The following is a 24,360-nucleotide window of genomic DNA, read 5'->3' on the forward strand; positions in this document are numbered from 1 at the left end:
GCTGCCGCAAGATTAACAATTCCTGACGCAACTATTTGGAGTTTTGGTTGCGCAAATGTTTCAAAAATCTTTCAGGTCTCAACTTTTTTTTTAAATTTGACTATGCAACGAAAAAGTTTTCAATCAAATAGTTTAAAAAGCATATGGGACAGATTTCTTTCATTTATGAAAATACAACAATTTGTTCCAAACTTTTTTTTCATCCTTATCATGATAAGTTTTGCATTCCCGTGTTAAAAAAAACCCGTGGAAATCATCCAAATTGTCTAAATTTTTTTGAAAAGTTACTTTTGTTTAATTCTCAAAGAAAATTAAAATTTCATATTTTTATCAATTTACTGTTCCCACCCACCAAATATCGCTGTCATGTGAACAATCTCTTGATAATGTTTTTATTTCAATTTTTGTGAAGTTTCGTAAGTGCGAACAGAAATTTGATTGAAATATGAAATTTTTATTTTATTTTTTTGAAAATTAAACATAAGGAACTTTTCAAAAAAATTAAGACAATTGAGAAAAATATTTGTTTGAGCTAAATGGAACAAAATTCATGAAGGAATAATTATCGTCCCATATCTTCTGTTTTCATAGGAAAAAAAATAATTTGAAATTTTTTCAAATATTCAAGAAATATTCTCAAACACATGAAAATAATAATCATACATAATAATTTCCGATTCCAAAGTGAAAAACTGATTTTCACAAAATTTCGTGAAAGTGAGAATAAATTTTTGTTAGGTTTTCAACAATTACACCAAAAATTATTCAAAATCGAAAAAGTTTAAAACAACATCGAAAAACTTTAATTCAACATCGAAAATTATTATTCAAAATCGAAAAAGTTTAATTCAAGATCGAAAATTCTTTATCATCAAAAAATTTGAAAAAATTTTCAAAATTTTTAATCATATCAGTTTCTTTTCTTTCAGTTATTGATCAGAGAAATTTGTCAATTTCAATTTGAAAAATATTTTTTGCTCTTTATTTGAGTGTTTGATTGTGTTCAATTGCGTGAATATGAAAAAAATTGAGTATTTTTTTATTCTTCACATATGATCAGAATATAATAAGCAATTTATGAAAAAAATAAAAGTGATAGGATAGTTCATGATCTTGTTTTGTGAACAAAAATACAAAAATTCATCTCATTTATTGAATATGAAATGTTTTGAATTTCGTTTATTGCATTGGAAGCTGATAAAATAAAACACTTTCAATTTTCAAAATGAGAAAAGAATCGATTGATATCAGTCTATATCATGGAAAACAGTAGTTAAAAACGAAAGAAAAACATTTCCAATAAATAAACATTTGTTATTATCAACATTTTTTCATATAAAATTTGCTTGGTTTTGACTTGAATTTAAATTCCGAACAAATTTACTTTTTTTTCGATCTTGAATTAAACTTTTTCGATGTTGAATTAAATATTTTCGATTTCGAATTAAAGTTTTTCGATTTTGAATAATAATTTTCGATGTTGAATTAAAGTTTTTCGATGTTGTTTTAAACTTTTTCGATTTTGAATTAAACTTTTTCGATGTTGAATAATTTTTGGTGTATTAGTTCGAATTCAAAAATTAATATGTCGTTTGAAAATTTTATTATTTTCAATGCAAATTTTATTTTTTTGAATGCAAAAATTCTCGTTTTGAATAATTTTTGGTGTATACAAGCGGATAAAAATTTTTGTTCATAATTATATTTGAAAATAACTCAAGTTTATTCATCGTAATCTTTAAATTTAATTTTGTTATAGTAAAGATTCACAGTGTTAAGATGTTAAAAAGTGAGAAAATTGACAAATAATAACAAAAACACGAACGAGAAAGTTAACAAAATACAACTAATAAAACAAATTAAAAAAGAATAGCAAAATATGGTGATATGAGCCACGCATTTCCCCTAAGATGCATTGAGTTGAAAGAAAAGTTGTGTCATTTATCCATAAAAACACGATAAGAATGAAAGATAGATAAATTCTGTTTCTTTTCTGGCAGAGCTTGAAACTATCAGTTTTGTTGCTCATTCTAAATGAAAAACAGAAAAAATAGAAATCTTTCGAAAAACAAAAATCTTTCAAAATAGCTTCTTGATATAAACTTCTCACATCTTTTCACAATCAGCAGGCACTATCACAAAAATCCAATTCATTAAAGATTTTCTTCTCAACATCCTTCCTTTCCCGTCTCATATTCCCTTTCTTTCTCACTCCATTTTCTTCGCTTTTCGCAAGCATTTACGCAGCAGCTGGCTTTGTAGCGATCCAATTCATGCAATCTGAAGCGTATGTGGCAATGGTGTGGCTTTTTCTGTGGAATCGCTGCTCCACAATGTTCAGTGCCTTCACAACTCGATCATCCTGCATCTTCGGAGAAATTGTAGCTGAAATATATTTATTGTTGTTCATTCATGGAAGGAAAAAAAAAAAAATAATTTAAATAAAATATTAAAGATAAAGATAAAGATAAAGATAAAGACAATAACAATAACATAACAAAATGTTAATAAAAACAATATGTTGCATACGTGCTGACAGAATTCTGTGGATTGCTTCAAGAGACACTAAGATGATGGACTTGCAGTTCCTCAGATAATGCACCATCGCCCGCACAATTTGCTTGAAGCTGTCTTTCGCTACAAGTTCGGCTCTCCATTTCGCTGGAAGAGTTCATCGGCATATGGTTATTGAAATATCACAATGAATTCATTGGGACAATTATGCGATATCACAAGTAATGGATGCATAACCAGATAAAAACGTTTAATTAAAAAAATAAACATTACCGAAATAATAGTAATAGTAATAGTAATAAAAACATTAACTTTCAAAGAAACAAATTATCTTAAAAACACATACGATCCATTGCCAAGTTGCGAAGGATGAGGCAGGAAGATCTGACGATCACCCAGTGCTTGTCCATATAGCGAGACATGATGCTAGGAATAACCAGAGCAGCATTCGACTTCATAAACGCATCGTATGAGGCAGCTGATGTGTCAAAAAAAAAAGATAAAAAAAGAAAAGAAATAAATTAACAAACGATTTGCAGAGAGTTTTGCAAGTGCAGAGAGAACAAGCGAGACAATTGTCTTGTCCTGATATTGATAGTTCAGCATCATCATGAGAGAATCCACCCCTCCATACTCAATAATCGATGGGACACAGACATCTGATTGAACATTCAGAGAATTAAAAATATTCAATAGAATGAAAAGAGAATAAATATATGAAAGTCAAATATAAAGAGAGTGAATTTCGAATTGTATATTTAAAAAATAACTCGGTCATTCTAATCATTTCTCTCTCTGCCTCTCTCCAGATTTCACCATCTCCCTTTCTTTCTCTTTCTCTTTCTCTTTTTTTCCTCTTTCAACAACACTCCTTCTTCTGAACCACAAACCGTAAAGTGTTGCCTCTTTGTATGCTGAAGCCAGCACACGTAAAGTGATCTTGTGATCCTCATCGCCCAACGTCTTAGCAGCAGTTGAAAGTGCCTTTGCTGCTTTGATTGAGACAAACCTGGCAATGTAATCACCTATTCAGCCGAGAAAGAGAATGGAAATGAATGAAAAGGAAAAAGAAAAGGAAAAATTAGAGAAAAATTTTTATAAAACAAGAAAGAGACAAAAAATTCCAACCAAAAATTTTTATCAATAACAGTAATAAAAGGTATAGAGAAGAGAAGAGAAATAAATAAAAATATTCCCTCCTCCTCTCCCTAATTAAATAATTCTTTTCCGTCTCGCACAAACCATTATAAATGAGCGATGCAAGTGCAATGCAGCCGTCTCTCACAACCGCCGAGTTGTATGCATACATCTCAATGCACTTCGCAATCACATCGTCTGCCCCGTACAGCCGGCAGGACTCTCTGCACTCTGCCGACGTGGACATGATGATGAGGCACATGAACGCATACTGTACAACTGTCAGGTTCGACTGGCTGTGCTTCACAATCGTCTTGCCCAGGTACGACGCCAGCTTCTGCTGCTCTGCCTCGATACGCGACTTGCGGAAGGGGATCAACTTGCGCAGGCAGTGGCACAGCTCCAGCGCTGCTTTCTCGTCGCTGTTGTTGTGGTGCAGCAGCTTCGTCAGGATGGCTGTGATTGAAGAGTCCAGAAGCTTTTGGCAGACGCTGTCTGTATTCGTTGAATAATAATAATAATATGAAAACATTATAAATTGATTGAAAAGTTAAAAAAAAAAGATATTATTCATTTACACATTTTTCATTCCACAAATTTTGATTAAAAGATGCACACTTTCATCGAGAAGATAAACCAAAACTGCAGCGCCGTTGTAGGCAACAGCAGCCTCTTTGGGAAATGTGTTCATCGTCTTGACAACTTCTAATGCACCATTCAGCTTTATGACTTCCTTCAGAAGTTTCTCTAATTTTTAAAAAAAAAATGAGCATAAAATCATTACAAATTATTATTGATAGCAAAACCATTTGTGCAGCAAAGGCGAATGATGGTTAAATTGGCAACTGCATAATCTTTATCACGCGCAAAATTATTCATCTTTGGAATGACTTCATTCAAAATTTCATTTCTTTCCAGTAATGCCTTGATATCCTCTAAAATGATATAATATAAATAAGTTGCACTTATATTTCAAAAATAAAGCAAACCATATTCCAAAAGAATAACAAAAATATTCAGAATCTGAGTGGCAAATTGAACTTCTTTGATAGTTTGCTTCTTCAACACATTCATAAGAATATCCATGACATTATTATTAACGAGTGTGATCAAATTTTTTGCTGAAAATATTAGTAAAGATTATTTTAAAGCTTGCAGAATTTTATGCTCTTTCATCAAACGTCTTCTTGCAAGAATATTAATAATATCTCCAAGCATATGAATTGTCCAATGATCTGTTACGCGCCTGCCATTTATATTAAAAAATGAAAAAAATTTATTCGGACGGTGTTTTTTAATAAATGAATAAATCACTTCAGGTTCAAACTGGAATGTATCTAAGGTTAATTTGATTAATTCTTCATCATCAAGCTCTTCGCTGTATGCAATAATCAACGGATTGTCATATCTCACAATTAACGTTCTGGCTTTTTGCTTCAATCTGGCATAATCCTGTCTCTGTAAGCAAATTTTAAGATTTCCAACGACATCCTCTGCAAAAATCATTATAAATGCAATAATTATAAAATAAGTAAGCGTACCAATTGCAGTTCCAACTTCAAACAAAGTGGACTCCGTCATTGTTAAAAAAGAGATTGATATTTAGTATCAACTAATGGGTTGTGATCTTGCATCGCAAATATTTTGCTGAATAATCAATTTTCATCATCAAAACACTTCCAAAAAATGTATAACGTTTGTAAAATACGATTTTTCAAATCAAAACAATTGCAACATCAAAAACCACAAAATGAATTATTTTTGACACAGATAACTTTTCAATATTTACAGGATTTTGTTGGAAAACTCATTCAATTATTATAATTCTTGAAATTTTGTTTGGAAAGAAAAGAAAATATTTAGAAGTCTTTTTGATTTGTCTTTGATCAAATGTCCCACACTCAGGAGAAAGGAAAACTTTTGTTCAAGCTATCAGTTGTACTGAGAGTTATTAATGACCTGCTTCGCGTTCCGTTCATTTCCAAAGAAAAAGGAAACCACTCAAGCAAAACTTATACCGAAATACGATGATTATTTATTGGTTCCAGAAAAGCGACCAAATGCTCTGTATCTCTCTTTCGATTTACAGTATTTGTCTTTGATGTTTATTTCTTTTATCTTAATTACAAAGAGTACGATTGATTTGCTTCCCATTTGCTGGAGGGAATGCAGGAGTTTTTTCTTCAAAATGGTCGAGCGACCTTCCTAAAGCTGTAGAAGTTTGCATTTTAAAAAACGTCTTGAAAACATTTCTTGATTTTTCACTTTAGTATGTTGCTGTTCAATATCCTGGAAGACAAACTAGAGCTACGGAACCATTTATAACTGATATGAAAGAATTGGCGAGAAAAATTACTGACTCTCTTACACCATTAATAACTAAAGGAAAACCATATGCATTTTTTGCACATAGCTTGGGCACCCTTGTTGCCTATGAAACAGCTTTGGAAATACGACGTCGAAAACTTCCACTTCCTGAACAGCTAATTCTTTCAGGAAGAGGTGCACCTGGTGCTATTGATTTCGGAGGAAAGCCAATTGATTGTGATGTTTGATATAATTATCTTTTCTGATGGATTTTTCAGTTAATAAATTTTATTATTATTATTATTATTTGTTTGTTTATAGCTTCCTGATAATGATTTTGCTGATCTTGCTGTGTCTCGTTTTGGTCCTTCTCCTGGGCTAATTGACCAACGACTTTTTTCTCTTTCCTTACCACCACTCCGAGCAGATATGAAGGTTTGACCTTCTTCTTATTTTTATATTCGAAGCTAATGAACATAATTTATAATAACTTTTTCACATTTGAATGATTTTTAAATCATTCCTTGATCAATTCAATACAATAGATGTACTATTCCTATGAGCCAGAACTGTCAGACACCTCAACAGAAAATGCACCTGAGCCGCTGGAAGCGCCTTTGCCTTTGCCCGCCACTGTCATTGGAGCAACAGGAGATCCCTTGTCACAGAGCGAGACGATTGAGACATGGAGAGCGTTTTTTGGGAGAGAAGAGGCGAAAGAGAAGCATAATGACAGAGAAAATGCCGATGCTGTTACTGATATTGATACTGATTCCGATGCTGATGCTTCTTATGAATCTGAAAGTGCGTCTGCACCAGCGAAGAAAAAGAAGCCGTTTTTCTTCCAGAAGATTGTGATTGACGAGCCAGTACACCAATATTTAGACAGAAGGCACTTCAAAGAAGAGCTGATGCGGTGTTTGTCTTCGCTTGTTGTGCGCACAATGGAAGAGGAGGTGTGGTGCTAATCAGTCAGTCAGCTAGTGCTCCTGTTTGAAGGGTGAAAAGAAAGGTGAGAAAATTGATAAAGCCTGCATTTCAATGTATCTGGAGAGAGTAGCATTGTGCTAAAGGACAAATTTATTTTTCGTCTTGTCAACATCTTCCTTCGTTCTTTCTATTTGATCTTTGGCCCCCCTCCCTTCTCCCTACCCTTCTTAGTTAACCTTTTATCTTTGTCATCTGCAACGTCTTCTTTATTTCATTGAGTGTTTGCTGGTGTTCTTTAATGGCCTGTGAGTAGCTCCATCGGATTTATCAAGTGCTTTGCAATCAAAAATTGTTTTTTGCCTTATTCATTGCTCAGTTGAATTGTGTGTTTATATTTGCAATTGTTTGAATTCAAGCAGAATGAGAGCAAAAGAAAATGCATTGAAAAAATGAATGGAAAAATAAAAAATAATAATAATAATAATAATGAAAGATGGAAACAAGCAATCTTGTTTGTTATGTATTTACATGTACAGATGGTTATATGTCTTTTCCAATGCCTTTATCATTGCCTTTTCCATAGTTTTTCCCTTTCCCTTTCCCTTTGTCTTTATCTTTTTCTTTATCTTTTCATTTGTCTTTGCCTTTGGAGAAAGTGCTCTTTGAACTCAAAGAGATTCACGATTTTGTACCATTTGGCTGAATGTTCAGTGCCGATGGCGTTTGAGCATCAGCCATTTGGCTGTCACTCGATGTCGAGTTGCTCACTTTTGTTGTTGTTTTATTTATTTTTTTAATTTTTTATTAAATTTAATTTTTTATTTTATATGCTTTTTTGTTATAGATGTTGCTGTTTTGATGTTTTGATGTAATTAATATTTTGCTTCATTCACTTATTTTCATAAACGAGCTCAGATGTTTCACTAAAGAAAAGAGTATGGCGAATAAAGTTTCTACGCTTTATTTAGCTGTGCTTTACTCACATTTTATTTGAAATTTTGTGTTTGCATTATGTTTTGTAATGTTTTGTTGATAAAAACTTTTTTTGTTAATAAGTCTTATATTTACATTAAATTTTTTGATTTTGCATTTTAAAGTATTTTTTATCGTACTTATGGAGAGCTTTATTTATTGGTGTTATCCTGTTTTTTAATTTATCATCGAATTCAAAGAAATGAATGTTTTTTTTTCCAAAGAATTCGAAACGGATATTGTCTTGATTTATTTGGCGTTTTGTTGCAATAGTCGCGCTGCAACAAGTTTTTGTAGTGGCACATTCTTTTGAACAAGCTGTGAATTGATGAGTGCTTTGAGTGAATTTTGCTTTCATATCATCTTCTGTCTATGATATCTTTTTGGTTCTTTAAGTTTTGCCTTTATGACATAAGGGCATACTTATAAACTTGCACTAATACGCCAATAACTGTACTATATAGCGTTGCTTTTTATAAATTATCCAATTCAATTGTTGGAAAATTTTTCCTAAATTATTTGTCCCATTATATTTTTTACAATCTCTCTTCTTTTTGAAAACTCGTGCATGATTCGGGAACCTTACATTAGCCAATTATTTTGGAGGGCTATTTATTCTGAATTTCCAAGGAAACAGCTTGAATTTGAAAATGAATCTCCATTTGTGTCAGGACGCGCTATTCAATCTTGGACATCCAAAATGGTAAGAGTTGTTCAGTCAACTGGGCGTCAACGCAATCAACCACCTCCATGGACCGTATGCGGATCTTTAATTACAATTTATTTTCAAAGATTTATGTTTAAAATTGAAAAGGGCTTTGACTCTTTGCCTCAAGAAATTTCTCCAATATTTGTGGAATTTCGCTCGTTTTTCGAATCAGATCAAATGATATATGATATCCGAGATATCTTCCGTCCAAATGATAAATACCACACAATTGAAAGGCCTCAGCTTCACAAACAAGAATTAACTTTTTCAACAAAATTTGTAAAAGAGCTAAGTATTCAACGTCAAAATTATGCTGACAAAGGTTCGGAAATTGCGCATGCATATGTCGATGGAATTATGTGCGAAGAAAGTCTTGTTCCTGTGTGTTCTATACGTTCTTTCGATATCTTTAAAAAAACAATATTATTTAGACTGCATTTCAGTTAGCAAAAAATATGTTTGAATGTCCACCTCCAAGCATTCACAGAACTCAGCGATGTCAGCAGCCACGAACTTATCCGTATGTTTTTCAATAATTAGAACTTTTATTTTTTGACTATTTTTTCTTTCTCATTCTCTGAAACAATTGGGAAAATTAAATTATTAAAACGAATATATCTTTTCATTCATCGAAAAAAATGATAATTTATGCGTGATAGTTTTCATGCATTAACCTTCACCATCCGCCCTCTGAGTTTTTCATTCCCCACCGCCCCAACTGAAATAGAGCCCTTCTTCTTTTCTCTCTGTCTTTTTGATGTGGAGCGGCGGATCAAAATATCTGAAGAGTGGCACTTCTCCATCAACTCGCCCGAGATGGAAGAAGCACTCCGCATCCAGCCAGCATGTCTGGTGCAGTTCCAGCCCTCTCCTTCCCCTTTAAGCCTCTCCCACCAGCGCAATCCATCTGAAGGCTTTTTATCTTCTCCCCAATCAACCGCCCGCCCATGCAACTCCGCCGCTTCGCCCGACTCTGCCTGCAAAAACGCGACGCGGACAAAGTGTGCTGTCTTCACTGTGGACACAGACACTGCGAAAAGAGTGTGTTTGGTGTTAAGATGCCGAAAGATCCTCACCCCATCCACAGACGAAGGGTACGACGCGTATTTGATCAACGCCAAAGACCAGATGCTCATCAAAGCCGACCCCATCCGCTCGGAAAAGCTGAAGGCGGAGCACAGGACACGGGTGAGCTTCTTCAAGGACTACAGACAGAACTTCGGGTTGTGGTCGTGCGGGGTGTATGATGTGAGGGGGAAGTGGATGAGGGAAGAGTTGGGAGAGGATGAGGCTTCAGAACTGGTGGATTTGGCGAATAGCGATGATGATGATGATGATGATGTATATGATGGAGGAGGAGGAGGAGGAGGAGGAGGCAGTAGTTATAGAGGAAAGGGGAAAGGATGGTTAACTAATTCTTCTTCTTCTTCTTCTTCTTCTTCTTCTTCTCAGTTTTCTGGTAACTTGGCTGATAAAAATGTGAAGAATGAGACAGAAAATGGACAAGACAGCTTCTCTCCATTCGAAAGAGCATCTTCAATGACAGCACCTTATTCATCTTCATCCACCTCTTCATCCACCTCTTCCTCCACCTCTTCCTCCACCTCTTCCTCTTCCTCTTCCTCTTCCTCTTCCTCCTCTTTTTCATCATCCTCTTCTTCCTCTCCCTTCTCTTCTTCTTCCTTCTCTTTCTCCTCTTCCTCCTTCCCTTCCACCGAAACCCGCTCTGCCTCCCGTCTCATCGGCCTTATCTCCTCCACCCCTCTCAGCGACATCGAAGCTGGCCTCCTCCTCCGCCCGTGTTCTCCTCATTCCCCCGTGTTTGACTCGCCATTCGTGCTCACTGCCTCTTCCCTCAGAAGATGCAGCAACTCACACACAGACGGCGATGTGGTGAAGATGATCGATTCGAACACGCTGAAGATGATTCAGTCAGCTAATGACATTCCATTCAATCTCCAGATGGAGGTGACCATCCACAAGAATGCTCAAATCCCGTACTGCTTCAATTCAATGAACTGCCCGTTTTTACCGGCAATGCGCGACTTGCCAATCTCAAAACAGGCGGCTGGTGGAGGTTCTTCTTCTTCTTCTCTTCCTCTTTCTCTTTCCTCTTCTTCTTCCCCTCTTTCTTCTCAAAGGGACAATAACCTAAGCAGGTTATCTATCTCACTCACTGCCTCTTCTTCTTCTTCTTCTTCTGCTGCTGCTTCTGCTTCTTCTTCTCAACCCACCCCTTCTCAACCGCAATCATTTTCCTCTTCCACTCTGAAACCTTCTTCTCTATCATCATCATCATCATCTTCTTCTTCTTCTTCTTCTTCACTCAAACAAGAATTGAACAGTGTCAGCATTTACGCCACACTCCGCCCTTCTCAATTGGCCAGGGTGAATAACAGCGGAAGTTTTGTTCCTTCTTCTTTTGCTTCTTCTTCCTCTTCTCCTTCTTCCTCTTCTCCTCTTTCTCTTTCTTCTTCTTCTTCTTCTGATCTTCTGTCTGCTTCACATGGCATCAGACGTCTTCCTCCACCCATCCCCAAAAGACCTCCTCCTCATCGCCCTCCCCCAATCCCCACTGCTCGTCTCCAAAATTCTTCTTCTCTTTCTTCTCTTCCTTCCTCTTCTTCCTCTTCCTCTTCTTCTCTTTCTCAATCTTCCTCCTCCTCCTCCTCCTCCTCTTCTTCTTCTTCTTCTTCTTCTTCTTCTTCTTCTCGTATCCCCCCCGATGCCCGCGCCGTCCTCCCCTTCTCCTCCCCCGCCCTCGACATATCACCTCGCCTCTCTCTCTGCCATCTCCTCTACCTCTACCCTCAATCAGTCAATTTTTCCCCTTTATCTCTGCCTCACTCCACACGCAACATCGTTCTTGAAGTGCGAGTGAAAGACAACGACAAGTCACCCTCAGAACCAGGGCTGCCAATTATATTCAACACAACAGACGACAATGGCCCTGAGTATATCTCTGTGTACAGATGCACCATGCAATATCACTCGCATCCTCCTACTTTTGGCGACGAGATCAAAATACGCCTGCCGCTCAATGGATTGGACTGGAGCGACGAAGAAACAGGGCAGGGCTGTATTCCGAATGTGGTGAATAATCAGATGGGAGGAGGAGGAGAAAGAGGAGGAGGAAGTGGAGGATGGCAGCAAATGAATGAATCAGCAGCGAATTCACTCACGAGGCCGAAGAATAGGAAGATGTACCATGTGCTATTCACGTTCTTCCATTTGGAGTGCAAACACACAAAAAAGAACAGCCAGCCACAGAAAGTGCTGTTGGCTTATTCTTGTCTGCCCCTGAATTTCTCCGCGGGGTTATTCGATCACGACACTCACGCACTGAAACTGGTGTCTTCATTGCCAAACAATTATCTTCCTCTCTTTCTGTCTTCTTCTTCTTCTTCTTCTTCTTCCTCTTCCTCTTTTAACACATCTCAATCATTTTCTTCCTCCAACTCTAATTCAGCCTCGACCTCAACCTCCCCCACCTCCTCTCCTCATCCCTCTGCTCATTCATCAGCTGTCTCCACCCCCAGAGCTCTTTCTCCTTCTGTCACACCTTCTCTTTCTCCTCCTGCTCATCAACAGCGCTCCCCTCTTCGCACTTCCAGTGCTTCTTCTTCTTTTTCTTCTCCTAATTCTTCTTATGGATCTAATGTCACTGAACTCACTGATATGTCTCAAAGATCTTCTTCAAACAATCCAATTTCATCATCCTCTTCCTCTTCCTCTTCCTCCTCCTCCTCCTCCCCCACCATCAAGTCGAGCCTCTCCTTCTCCATCCAGCACCGCCTCATCTCCTCCGTCTTCCCCATCAACCACCCACTCCGCCACTTCCTCTCCCTCTGCTCCTCCCTCCCCCTCCACTCCGCCTCTTCCCTTCTCTGGCTCAAAGGCCTGGCTGTGCTTGATACCTGCCGAGAAACGCAAGTACAGCTGTTTTTCTCTGTTGTTCTGAGGGTGTTATGCAGAGGAATAGCTCACCCAGATGCGAAAGTGAGGCAGACGGCGTTTGCGTCGGCGGTTTTGTTTGTGGCGAAGGCAGAAAGCGCACAGGAACACAGGCTGGCGATGCTGCTGGCGGCAGAGGAGAATGCGAGGAAGGCGCTGAAGGGAGGGAAAGAAGGGAAGGAGGGGAAAGAGGGGAAAGAAGGAAGAGAAGAGGAAGAAGCAGGAGAAGGAGGAGGAGGAGGAATGGGAGGAGGAGAGGAAGGAGACAGAAGAGAGAGGAGGAAGACGTCGTTTAGTGACACAACACTCACAAGAAGAGATATAAAGTCGTTTGCTTTGTCTTCCCCTGGTTCATCATCATCATCTTCTTCTTTTGCTGCTTCTTCTTCTGGAATGATTGGAAATTCTTCTGTTGGATCAGATTTTTCTCAATTGACTTCCACCTCTCCTTCCTCTTCTTCCTCATTATCTTCTTCTTCATCTCCTTCTTCTTCTTCCTCCTCCTCATCCAAATATCTTTCCCTTGAGCAGCCTTCCCCCACAATCATGAAATTCACCCGTCTTCTCAATGAGAACATCTTCACCAACAAAACAGAGAAGAATCCAGCTCTTTTGATGTTTCTGGACTATTTCTTTGACAACCAGTACCAAAACGATGGAGTTCGCATTGTGAATCACTTGTTTGTGCTGGAGAGCTGGATGAGGTTTATGGCAGCGCAGATGGAGATGAGCAAAGAGGAGCTTGAAGAAGGTTATGGATTATGCAGTAATGGCGATGATTATGCTAAATTTAATAAGAATTCTTCATTTTATTCTTCTTCTTCTTCTTATCTTTCTTCTTCTCCTTCTCCTTCTTCTCGTCTCTCTTCCTCCACACGCCTCTCCGCCCCTCGTCCTCTTCGTTCTTATGCCTCTTCTTCTTCTTCTTCCTCTTCTTCTTCTTCTTCTTCTGTTTCTTCTCCCCCCTCATCCAATTTCGACCTTACTCATTTCATCTTCTCCTGGTTCTTCTTCCGCATCACTTACAAATCTCTTCTGATGGACGCTTATCGAAATCTTGGTATTACTCTAACACAAAATTCTTCTTCTTCTTCCTCCTCCTCCTCCCCTTCTTCTTCTTCTTCTTCTTCTTCTTCCTTTCCCTTTCTCCTTCTTTCTCGCTTCTCTTCCTCTCATCGTGATAACAGCTCAGCCCAATCCAATTCATTTCCCTTCCGCAAGCTCATCATCCCATCTTCCTTCTACAAAGTTCTCTTGTCCTTCGCCTCGTTCTCCTCCACTTACATCTTCACCGTCCTCAACAGCATTGTTGAAAGCGATGCTCTGCTTTCTGCTTCTTCTTCTTCTTCTAATTCGAATTCTTCTGGTTCTTTTCTTTCTTCTCTTCTTTTCTCTTCCAATTCATCATCTTCTTCTTCCTCTTCCTCTTCTTCCTCCTCCTTCTCTTCTTCTTCTTCTTCAGATCCCGAAACCTCCTCCCTTCGCGAAGCGCAATCCAGCGCCGTCATTTCCTTCATCCGCTCGTTCGCTCTTTTCCTTTGCGACTTGTTTGTCATTGGCGACAGGGGACAGATCGCACAAATCATCTTCTCGTTCATGTTCTCCCTCCATTCAGATGTTCCTCTGCTGTTCAAAGCGATGTGGATGATGAAGATGGAGTTTTTGCGGGTGATAACATCGCATAACAGCTGGAACAGTCTTGTTGTTTTGTTTTCTCCCGTTTGGAGGCAGCTGTTGCGAGGGGAAGGGAGAAGAGAAAGAGGAGAAAGAGGAGAAAAAGAAAAGAAAGAAGGGAAAATGTTGATGAGTTGCAGTGAAAATGAAGAAAATGCCAAATATTCAACAAGTCATGAAGGATCGTTAAAAACTATTTCTTCTTCTTCTCCTTCTTCTTCTTCTTCTTCTCCTTCTTCTTCTCCTTCTTCTTCTCCTTCTTCTTCTTCTTCCTCTTCCTCTTCCTCTTCCTCTTTCTCCTCTCCTGTGTCGTGCAGCGTTCTCCCCTGGATGCCTTCTTCAGAGCGGTCGATCATTCACATCTTCGTTCTCTCTGTTTGGGAGTGTGCTGCTCTTTCGCTGGGAATATACGGCTCATTCTCCACTTCTTGTACTGCTTCTTCTCCTTCTTCTCTTTCTCCTTCTTCTAATTCTTCTTCTTCTGTCACTTCTTCGTCAAATAATTCTGCTATGCCTTCTTATGATAATAACCAAGCTCCTTCTTCTTTTTCATCTTCCTCTTCTTCCCCTTCTTCTTCTCCTCCTCCTTATTCCTCTCCTTCATCATCTTCTTCCTCTCCTTCATCATCATCATCTTCATCATCACATCCACCTTCTCTTCCCTCATCCATCCAAGGCACACAAACTCTTCCTGCTTCCTTCAGACATCTCCCTCACCAGCAGACGGATGAAGAGCAAACAAATAATAATAATAATAATAATAATAATAACAGCAATAAGAATATTAATGAAGAGAAGATAAGTTCAAATGATAATGTTGCTTCTTCTCCTCCTCCTTCTTCTGCGCCTTCTTCTTCTCCTTCTCCTTCTCCTTCTTCTTCTTCTTCTTCTTCTTCTTCAACTTATTCAGCTTCTTCCTTTTCTGAATCTTCATCTTCTGAATCTTCCAATTCAACTGAAACTAATTCTGAAGTCCCTCAGCCTTTGAAAGTGGTTGAACAGAAAGAAATACCTTCCTATTCTTCTTCTTCCTCCTTATCCTCTTCTCTTTCTTCTTCTTCTTCTTCTACTGCTGCTGCTGCTCTTTCTTCTTCCTCCTTCTCTTCTCCTTCAAATACATCTTCTTCTTCTTCTTCTTCCTCTTCTTCCTCTTCTCCTTCATCTCAACCATCACCTTCCACTCCTCTGACAGGCGTAGCTGCCATCAGAGCTCGTTTTGAAGCTATGCATTCTTTATCCACTCCTCAATCTTCTTCTCCTTCTCCTTCTCCCTCTTCCTCTTATTCTTCTTCCTCCTCATCTGATTCTTCTTCCTCTTCCTCTTTTTCTTCCTCTCCTGCTAACATTCACAACATCAATGGTAATTCAACTTCCTCTTCCTCTTCCTCTTCTTCTCCTTCTTCTCTTATTCATTCTTCCTCTCAACAAGAAACAAGAGAGCCTTCTACACCTCAAAATGCTTCTTCTTCTTCTTCTTCTTCTTCTTCTTCTTCTTCTTCCACTTCCACTTCAACTTCAACTTCATCATCTTCTTCTTCTTCTTCCTCTCCTTCTCATTCTCCTTCTTCTTCTCCTCCTTCCACTCCAAAACGTCCTCCTCCTTCTCTTTCTCTCACTTCCTCCTCATCATTTCCTTCTTTATCATCATCATCTTCTTCTTCTTCTTCTTCCTCTTCCTCCTCTCCTTCTTCTTCTCGTTCCCCTCTCAAGCTCAACAAGTCCACACCCGTTCTTCTTCCTCCTCCTCCTCCTAAGCTTTCTCCATCAAACGCAAACATTAACACAAATAATAATAATAATAGTAATAATCTTTCTCAATCTTCTAAGAGATCTTCAATGAGGTTAGTGAGAAAAAGCAATGTTTTGGCTTTCACTCCTTCTGATGCTTCATTTGCAAGCACTTATTCCCATCCTCCTCCTCCTCCTCTTTCTTCTTCCTCTTCTTCTTCTTCTTCTTTAAACACATCAACATTATCATCCACATCTTCTTCTTCTTCTCTTTCTCTCTCTTCTTCTTCTTATTCTCCTTCCTCTTCCTCTTCCTCTTCCTCCTTCCCTCTCCGTCGTGTGCGTGTCGACGTGAAGCAGATGCACTCCACATTCATCCGCAACTTCGTCCTCCTCCGCCCGTTCCATCTCCTTCGCGACATCCTTCTTCGCATCGACTGCAGCGCTGATGACAACTTGACTGTGGACGAATGGCTCAAGGAAAACGGAGACAGAGCGGTGGATGAAGACGGAAATGAGATTCTTCTCCAGGCCGCAACGAATAACTGGACGGAGAAATATGATTCTAATTCTAATTCTTCTTCTTCTTCTTCTTCCTTCTCTTCTTCTTCTTCTTCTTCTTCCTTTTCTTCTTCTTCCAGTAAATCTATTGATAATGCTGTACATTCACTTGTCTCTTCTTCTCTTTCTCATTTCACTTCTTCTTCCTCTTCCTCCTCCTCTTCTTCTCCTCCTCCTCCTCCTTCTTCTCCTTCTTCCTTAATCTCTTCTCTTTCTCTCTCCACTCCATTCACCCTTCGCTCTCTTGTGGCACATGAGCTCTTCCTCTTCGTCGCCACCACCCTCAACAACATCAGCTCTGTCCTCAAACTTTTCTTCCTCTCCAAAATTTCTCCTTCTCCTTCTCCTTCCTCTTCTTCTTCTTCTTCTTCTTCTGTTTCTTCTTCCTCGTCCTCTTCTCCCTTCTCTTCTCTTTCCTCCTCTTCTTCCACTGCCATCACTGAAATCCTCGTCTCTGTTCTTTGGCTCCTCAAAAACGCTCCAATTTCCACCCTCCGCGCCTGGCTGGTTGAACCTGGCTTAGTTCCTTTGTCTTCGGCTCCTCTCCAATCAGTTGATATCTCTGAGTTTATATCTTGTGATTCATCAGTTGCTTATAGTTCTTCTTCTTCTTCTTCTGGTTCTTCTTCATCTTCCTCCTCTTCTTCCCCATCTTCTTCTTCTTCTGCCTCTTCTTCTTCCTCTTTTGCTCCTTCCACTCTTGTTTCCTCTCTGAAGTCATCTTATTCTTCTCATTTAAACTCCAAAAATCTTTCCGGCTGTTCTTCTTTGTCTTCTTCCGCCAGCACTTCCTCTTCATATCAATCATCCATTTCTTCTTCCTCTCCTTCTTCCTCTCCTTCATCATCTTCTTCTTCTTCCTCTTCCTCTTCTTCCTCTGCCCTTTCTTCTCTCCTCTTCCCCCTCTGCTACTTCCGCATCGAATCTCTCCTTCTCTTCCTCTCCCTCTGCTTCCGCTGCCTCACCGTCCTCACCATCTACCGCTCCTTCTCAAATTCTGACCTCCTTTCCTCTTCTCCCATACCTTCCTCTTTCAACCTCTTTTCTCCTCAAAGCTCTTTGCTTCTGAATCCGTCTCATTCGTATTCTTCTTCTTCTTCCTCTTCCTCTTCCTCTTTATCTTCCTCCTCCTCTTCTTCTTCTTATTTCCACAACAAACCTCCTCCAGCTCCTCTTCCCAGAACTGACACGTTGATTGGCGATGTGTTTGAGACTGAAATGCTGATGCAGACGAAGAACAGCCATGTGAGAAGAGCAAGTGTCAGCACGGGAGGGTTGGGGAGTGGAGGAGGAGGAGGAGGAGGAAGCGGAATGAATACAATAGGTTCTTCTTCTTTATCTTCTTCTTATTCTTCTTCTTCTTCTTCATTGTCATTATCGCCATCTTCTTCCTCTTCTGCTCATTTGTCGACTATATCTCCACTTGCTATCACGTCTGGTTCATCACAGCCAACTGCAATGCCTCCATCAATAGACTCATCTTCACAGAACTCAAATTCGTCCTCTTCTTCTTCTTCCTCTCCCTCTTCTTCGACTTTATCATCTGCCCAATCCAAAAAAGGAACCAAAATGAATGATGAATCCGGATCTCGTTCAACCATCCGCATCACCCACAAACAGCCTTCTCAATCACGCAATGCTATTTCTTCTTCTTCCTCTTCTTCTTCTTCTTCTCTCACCCCCTCCCTCCTCTCCAAGCGCTCCCAGCTCTCCAGCCGCAGCCGCTGCATCGGCAATTTGATCGAGCAAATCGTCATTTCTCTTCTGAACGAGGCAATTTCTCTTGCTCTTTCTCCTTCTCTCTTCGAGTCACTCTTCTACGCTAATGATGGCCGACCGCTTTCTTCTTTCGATCAGCAGCCTTTTGCTCCTCTTTGCACGCCTGGCTATTCAGCTGGAAGGGATCACAGACAGATTGCAGGTTATGTGCCGGCTCCTGTGCTGTTGGGGAAACTGTCGGAGATGGAGAGAGGAGAGGGAGAAGAAGAAGAGGAGAAGGAAGAGAAGGAAGAAGAAGGAAAAGGAAGAAGTGGGAAAGAGAAGTGGAATAACAATGAACAGAACAATGAGGAAACAAAAGAAGGAGCGCAGTTTTCTTCAGTTTCTATGCAATCTTCTTCAGATATCTCTTCATCCTCCTACTCCTCCTCCTCTTCTTCTTCTTCCTATCATCACTTAACTCCTCTCCTCCCCTTCGTCTCCCTCCCTGTCTGTCTGTTCCACTCCTTCTGGCATTTCTCCCTCCGCCTGCTGAGCCGCATCATGTTCGAAGACAGCGCTGCCCCTCTTTTCTCGACCATCCGCTTGCTTTCCGTCCATTCACCCAGTTTGCTCTTTCTGAAGCACACACCGCTGTGTTCTGTGCTTGTTTCACGGTTGTTCGGGTGCTGCTCATCGGTCTCTGCTGTTTTGAGGGCAGAGGCAACTCTGTTGCTGTACCAGCTGTTCTGCTTGAACTATCAGGCGACGGGGAGTATTGTGCGGATGAGCATATGCTCAATACTGGCTGTGTCTTCGCTGAATTCGATAAGTGAGGAAGAAGAAGAGAGGCTGGTGGAGGCATTGGTGACGGTGAAGAAGTATGCGGAGGAGGAAGAGAGGGTGTGGGGGGAGAGGGAAGGGAAGGGGAAGAAGAAGGAAGGGAAAGAAGAAGAGGAGGAGGAAGAGGAGAAAAAAGGAAATGTGCCAAAAAAATATGGAGATAAAGAAAGTGAAAAGAGATTAAATAGAAAAGAGAGAAAGAGAAGCATCAGAAAACAGCTGAAGATGAAAGCAGAGCAGACGAATGAGGAAATGGAAGATATCAATTTGGAAGTGTACTATCAGTCAGACATGTTGTTTTCAGATGTATGTGAGGGATTCTTGAATGAATGAGATAAAATATCGATTGTTCAATGAGTTTTGCGAAGTGTTTTATTTTTTGTTTTTATTTTTATTTTATTTTATTTTTTATTGTGTGTGTTTATCTATTTTTGGAGAGAATTCTATCTGTTTCTATTGGCCTTGAATAGTCCCATTCATAAGAGAGATGATATGAAATAATATTTTTATATTATTCTTCTCTCTCTGCTTTAGAATTGAATGGAATACAGATACGGGCCATAGATTAATTTTTATTTTTATTTTTATTTTTATTTTTTGGATATTTAATTTTTGTGTCATTTATGTCATGTTTATTTCAATGTTGTATTTATTTTTATTCATTTATTTTTTTATTATCTTCATTGTAAAATATTTCATTTCTCTTCATCTTTCTTTTTATCTTTCTTTTTATCTTTCCTTCTTTTTCTTCTTTTGTTGTTTCCTCTCTTATTTTTATAATAATTATTATTATCCAACATCATTTCATTTAGTCCTCCTCCTTTGTCTCATCTGTCGCTTCATTGACTCAGCAGCTGAAGCAGACATTGACAGACACGTGTGCCACTCTTCGTCTTCCAGACGATTCTCTCCACTTGAAAGCAGCGCTCATCTGGAAAATATCAAAAAGGTTTGGGAATATTTGCGATTTTTCTATTTATTTCTTTAAATTTTTGATTATTTTATAATGAACATCTTTTTATTAACTTGATTGCTTTCAAATATCTTCTTTTTTGAAAAAAAAATCTTATTTTTTATAATTTTTGTCTTTTTCTCTTTCTCATTTTATTTTCTCTTTCTCTCTATCTCTATCTCTATCTATTTAGTTTCTCACTCAATCCCTCTCTCCGCCTTGTGTGGATGCAGAATCTCGTCAGGCTGATGGAAGAGCGGAGTTATTTGGAAGAGGCAGCAGCTGTGCAGGCAATGAGATGTGCGCTTATACTCGAAGTGATGGAAGTGCTGAGCAAGATGGAGGAGCAGAAGGGAACGATGAAGAAAGAGAAGAAAGAGATAAAAGAAATGAGAGAGAGAAAGGAAAGAAAGGAGAAGGACAATGAAAATTTGACAGGAAAGAATTCAGATGGAATTTTGAGTGAGTCAGAAGAGGGAGATGGTTCAGAAACAGACGAGGAAATCGAAAGAGACAGAAAGAAACGCAATGAAACAAAGAAAAATTCGTTACATTCAGAAATTTCGTATTTATCATCATCATCATCTGCTTCTTCTTCTTCCTCTCTTTTCTCTTTCTTGTCAGATTATTCCTCATCTGAAACATCAGATTCTGATTTCACAAAGAAGCGGCAGCTGAGGAATAAAAATGACATGAAAGAAAATGACATGAAAAGGAAGTCCAAGAATGGCCATCACAAACGTCGTTTTGTGTGTCCAGATTGCTCTTGGCGAAGTCTCATTAAGCAGTTACTTCCTGATTGGGATATGATCACACAGAAAGTATGTGTTTTTTGAAGGCAATTTTATTGTATATATATATATATATAGATAAGAAATGGGAAGGGAGTTTGAATGAAAGAATGTTATTTGAGCAATAATATTTTGTATTCATTTTAACATCCATTAAAATTAGTTAAAAAAATTTTTTTTGACGTTTCGTATTTTAACCAACAAACTCAACACTTCATTTTTTTTCTTCTTCTTCTTCTGTATATTTTTTCTGTTTTTTTTTTTTTTTTTTTTTTTTCTGAATTATTTTCCATTTTGACAGGAATACAAAATGATTTTTGTGCCAGAAATGATCGAAATCTTAATACAGAGCGAATTATTCACTGTGGAATCTTTGATGACTCAGCTGACAGTTTACAATTTTTCCTTTTTTTTTAAGAAATTTTATTATTTTCAATAACATCACTTTTTTTCATTTGCCTTTTTTTTTGCATTTTCTTATGCTTTCTTTTTGTAATTTCAATATTTTGTGCGTTTAATCCATGTTTCAAATAGATTGCTGCTGGTTTGTATGAGAAGGCTAAGCAATACGAAAGTGAGTTAATAATTCATCAGTTGTATGAAATCCTCTCTCGGCCAACAATCACTCCAACGGTTTGCTTTTTATTTACTTCGTGTTTTTTTCACATTTAAATTATTATCAAAAAAATTTTTTTCTTTTTTATTTATATTTTATTTGTATTCACATGAATGTGCATATGTTTATTCGAATTAATGAACTTATAAATAAATAAAATAAATAAAATAAAATAAATAACATTCTCTCTCTCTCTCTCTCTCTCTCTCTCTCTCTCTCTCTCTCTCTCTCTCTCTCTCTCTCTCTCTCTCTCTCTCTCTCTCTCTCTCTCTCTCTCTCTCTCTCTCTTCATCCTCAGCAACTCTCCAACTTGTATGCCTCTCTCTCCCACGATGCCTCCCTCATCGCCTCTTCTCCTCCTTCCGCCCGCCTCGAACGGAAATACTATCAAGTTGTCTTCCGCGGCGAATGCTTTGGAGAATTCGACGGCAAACAGTACATCTTCAAAGTGGATCAGTTTATGATGCTGGACAAGATGAAGGACAGGTTGCTGGGGATGTTCAAGAAGGGAACAAACAAACAAATCAATGTTAACTTCTCGTTTGATGATGATAATGTGATGGAAATGAAGCTGGAGAATCCAACAATATTTTTGAGATCAGTCAGACCAGCTGGTTTGAGTTTAAAATCAAAGGAACATGAAAAGATGTCATCATCATCATCTTCTTCTTCTTCTTCCTCAAAGTTTTTATCATCTTCTTCTTCAAAGTCTTCCTCTTCTTCTTCTTCCTCTTCTTCTTGGCGCCACCCAGATAAGATGTACATCGACACATTTTTCTACGACTCCCCCTTCAGCCCCTCGGGAAAGACATCAAATGCCTCCTTCGATTCTCTCCATCTCCGGCGTGTCACTCTCTACACCCAGCACCCGTTCCCGCACTCCCTCTGGTTCCAGCAGATTCTGACTGAGCTGCGCAGAGTGCAGATATTCACGCCTTGCCAGCGGGCTGCAATGGATGTTGTCTCGAAAAAAGACATGTTGAGAGCTGATCTCGACGCTGAGCCGTTCGTGTTCTCCACGTTCGAGCCGCACTTGCGCGGGGCTTTGACTACGCGTTTGCTTATTTTTAATTTTCTTTTCTTTTCTTTTCTTTTCTTTTCTTTTATTTTATTTTATTTTATTTTATTTATTTATTTATTTATTTTACATGAAATTATGATTTGATGTGATTGTTTTGTTATTTATTTGATTTGCTCTTTATTGATATTTTTTTCAATGCTTTTATTGATATTCTTTTTATTAATATCTTTTATTAATTTCAGAGGTGAATGGCGGAGTGATGGTGTACAACCAAGTCTTCCTACAATCGCCTGATTCGAAAGCCACTCCGCAAGAAAAGGAGGAGCTGAAGCATGCTTTTGCTGATTTCCTTGAGGTTTGTGTTGAATGTGTGGAGAAATACAGCGAAGTATCAGACAACAGAGAGGTGCTGCAGACACTCATAACTTCATTCAACAAATATCTGGACGAAACAAAAAGAGATCTTGGCCCACTTCTAAATGTGGACTATCTTTCTTGATAAATTCTTGATTATACGAACCACGACTTCTGTTATTTGCTCATTATCATCAATGTTATCTTGGCATTGACGGATTTTTGTTTATTGCTTGTGATTCGGTCTTATTTATTTCATTTTTAAGTTTCTCGATATAAAATATTATTTATTTCATTTTCTTTCAAAAAAGGTTTTGGAATATCACTATGCAATATTATTAGCTTTAAATTAAATCTTCAAAATAACATTAAAATAAATTGGATTTTCAAGGGACAAAGCGAAATGAATAACTTCGTCAATTCGTAAGATCAAAACAAAAAATTATAAAAAACAAAAAATAGTGGTGATGACCACTTTTCAAATTAATAAATTTATTGTTCGGTTTTAACTTCAGTAGAATCTAAAAAGAATATTAATTGTTAATATGGAATGCATAGAAAAATGAAAAATACCTTCAGCTTGTTTCTGTCCCTGAGCTTGAGCTTGTTGAGCCTAAATAATTTTTTGGTTGAGAATCAGAAGCAGTTAATAAGAAAATAAAAAGTGAAGTTATGCAAAATAAAATCATTTTTTCCGATGTTCAAAATTAAAATGAAAAAGCTCACCTTAACTTGTGATTCTTCAATAAGTTGTTTAACTTTTCTTAAATGGGCTTCCTCAAGTTGAATTGAGTGCAATTGGTTCTGAATTAGTTGCTGCAGACGAAGCAAAGATTTTTCTTCCTCTTGCATTTGAACAATGAGCTCTTGGCAGGTTTTTGGCGTGACAAAATATTGCCCGAACATTGTTGGAAGAAGAAGCTGCTGATTTGGTATTGGTTGGGGCTCTTGAATATCTTGAGGTATAAATGATTGCTGTGGAACTTGTTCAGTTTGGATATTCTCTTGTTCTGGGGGTTGTTGAACAGTTTGTTCTTCTGACATTTTGTGTGTTGGGTATTTTTCGATCGAATAATGATCTTATGCCTTAATGCAGAATTTTAAGATCACAACAATTTGATCAATTTACTCTTTTTAATTCAAAATTTTTCGTCTTTTAATCCAATTAATCACTACTTTTTCTTGTTATGACGTGTTAATAGAATACAATTATTTATGTGAGTGGATATATGATTTTCGTATTTTTATTTTCGAAAATATCAAAAATTAACAATTAATTATCAATTGTTATTCTCCTTTCGATAAAATTTTTATATTATGAAAAAATTTTTATATTGTGACTAAATGCTTTCATATAGTGCATAAAGATGCTAATTGCATTTTCAAATTTTAACTGAAGGGAAAAAATTATCACTTCAAAAATAAAAAAGTCAAAACTTTTCATTTCTTTGCAAATTATGAAAATGCAATTCTGAGTTAGTGAATACAGTAGCAAATAATCATTTTTTGAGAAAATAATAAAAAAATGGATGTAGTTTCTTGTAAAACTTAAAAAAGAATTGAGGAAATGATTGGAATTGCAGAAGCAAAAATACAAAA

At 37.9% G+C, this 24,360-nt stretch overlaps 4 protein-coding genes across 4 annotated transcripts; 2 read left to right on the forward strand and 2 right to left on the reverse strand.

Annotated features, from left to right (window-relative positions):
* Positions 1 to 1,714: 1,714 nt before the first annotated feature.
* Positions 1,715 to 5,260, reverse strand: MONOS_3291 (uncharacterized protein). The gene is made up of 12 exons (XM_067873280.1): positions 5,193 to 5,260; positions 4,979 to 5,144; positions 4,833 to 4,897; positions 4,641 to 4,772; positions 4,458 to 4,586; positions 4,270 to 4,398; positions 3,757 to 4,146; positions 3,405 to 3,539; positions 3,045 to 3,173; positions 2,861 to 2,992; positions 2,530 to 2,661; positions 1,715 to 2,385 (listed from the first exon to the last, which is right to left on the reverse strand). Exons 1-12 carry the CDS (start codon positions 5,230 to 5,232, stop codon positions 2,240 to 2,242), a joined length of 1,725 nt encoding a protein of 574 aa, XP_067723000.1. The 5' UTR covers positions 5,233 to 5,260; the 3' UTR covers positions 1,715 to 2,239.
* Positions 5,261 to 5,548: 288 nt separating this feature from the next.
* On the forward strand, positions 5,549 to 8,319 carry MONOS_3290 (putative Gramicidin S biosynthesis protein grsT). Its single transcript, XM_067873279.1, has 5 exons — positions 5,549 to 5,718; positions 5,783 to 5,870; positions 5,922 to 6,200; positions 6,280 to 6,393; positions 6,504 to 8,319. Exons 1-5 carry the CDS (start codon positions 5,606 to 5,608, stop codon positions 6,924 to 6,926), a joined length of 1,017 nt encoding a protein of 338 aa, XP_067723001.1. The 5' UTR covers positions 5,549 to 5,605; the 3' UTR covers positions 6,927 to 8,319.
* Positions 8,320 to 8,428: 109 nt separating this feature from the next.
* MONOS_3289 (putative dedicator of cytokinesis protein 6/7/8) lies at positions 8,429 to 23,159 on the forward strand (the record flags this gene model as incomplete). The annotated part of the gene is made up of 11 exons (XM_067873277.1): positions 8,429 to 8,617; positions 8,675 to 8,950; positions 9,001 to 9,089; positions 9,229 to 16,565; positions 17,076 to 19,333; positions 19,840 to 19,976; positions 20,173 to 20,800; positions 21,072 to 21,161; positions 21,305 to 21,403; positions 21,685 to 22,441; positions 22,650 to 23,159. The coding sequence occupies 11 exons, from the start codon at positions 8,429 to 8,431 to the stop codon at positions 22,904 to 22,906; spliced, it is 12,117 nt and encodes a 4,038-aa protein (XP_067723002.1). The 3' UTR covers positions 22,907 to 23,159.
* On the reverse strand, positions 23,084 to 23,814 carry MONOS_3288 (uncharacterized protein). Its single transcript, XM_067873276.1, has 3 exons — positions 23,488 to 23,814; positions 23,335 to 23,374; positions 23,084 to 23,282 (listed from the first exon to the last, which is right to left on the reverse strand). Exons 1-3 carry the CDS (start codon positions 23,803 to 23,805, stop codon positions 23,254 to 23,256), a joined length of 387 nt encoding a protein of 128 aa, XP_067723003.1. The 5' UTR covers positions 23,806 to 23,814; the 3' UTR covers positions 23,084 to 23,253.
* Between the last annotated feature and the right edge of the window lie 546 nt (positions 23,815 to 24,360).

This window comes from Monocercomonoides exilis (genome assembly GCF_001643675.1).
Source record: "Monocercomonoides exilis strain PA203 chromosome Unknown scaffold39-1025343, whole genome shotgun sequence".
Lineage (NCBI taxonomy): Eukaryota > Preaxostyla > Oxymonadida > Polymastigidae > Monocercomonoides > Monocercomonoides exilis.

Bases quoted from the DNA above. Each gene is read 5' to 3' on its own strand.
- MONOS_3290 (XM_067873279.1), top strand. From the start codon at position 5,606: ATGACCTGCTTCGCGTTCCGTTCATTTCCAAAGAAAAAGGAAACCACT. The intron at 6,201-6,279 runs GTTTGATATAAT...GTTTGTTTATAG, and splicing joins GAAAGCCAATTGATTGTGAT to CTTCCTGATAATGATTTTGC. The intron at 6,394-6,503 runs GTTTGACCTTCT...TCAATACAATAG, and splicing joins CACTCCGAGCAGATATGAAG to ATGTACTATTCCTATGAGCC.
- MONOS_3291 (XM_067873280.1), bottom strand. From the start codon at position 5,232: ATGACGGAGTCCACTTTGTTTGAAGTTGGAACTGCAATTG. The intron at 3,174-3,404 runs GTTTGTGGTTCA...ATGTTCAATCAG, and splicing joins CAAAGAGGCAACACTTTACG to ATGTCTGTGTCCCATCGATT. The intron at 2,662-2,860 runs GTATGTGTTTTT...GAACTCTTCCAG, and splicing joins TCGCAACTTGGCAATGGATC to CGAAATGGAGAGCCGAACTT.
- MONOS_3288 (XM_067873276.1), bottom strand. From the start codon at position 23,805: ATGTCAGAAGAACAAACTGTTCAACAACCCCCAGAACAAGAGAATATC. The intron at 23,375-23,487 runs GTGAGCTTTTTC...AAAATTATTTAG, and splicing joins TTGAAGAATCACAAGTTAAG to GCTCAACAAGCTCAAGCTCA. The intron at 23,283-23,334 runs GTATTTTTCATT...TATTCTTTTTAG, and splicing joins GGGACAGAAACAAGCTGAAG to ATTCTACTGAAGTTAAAACC.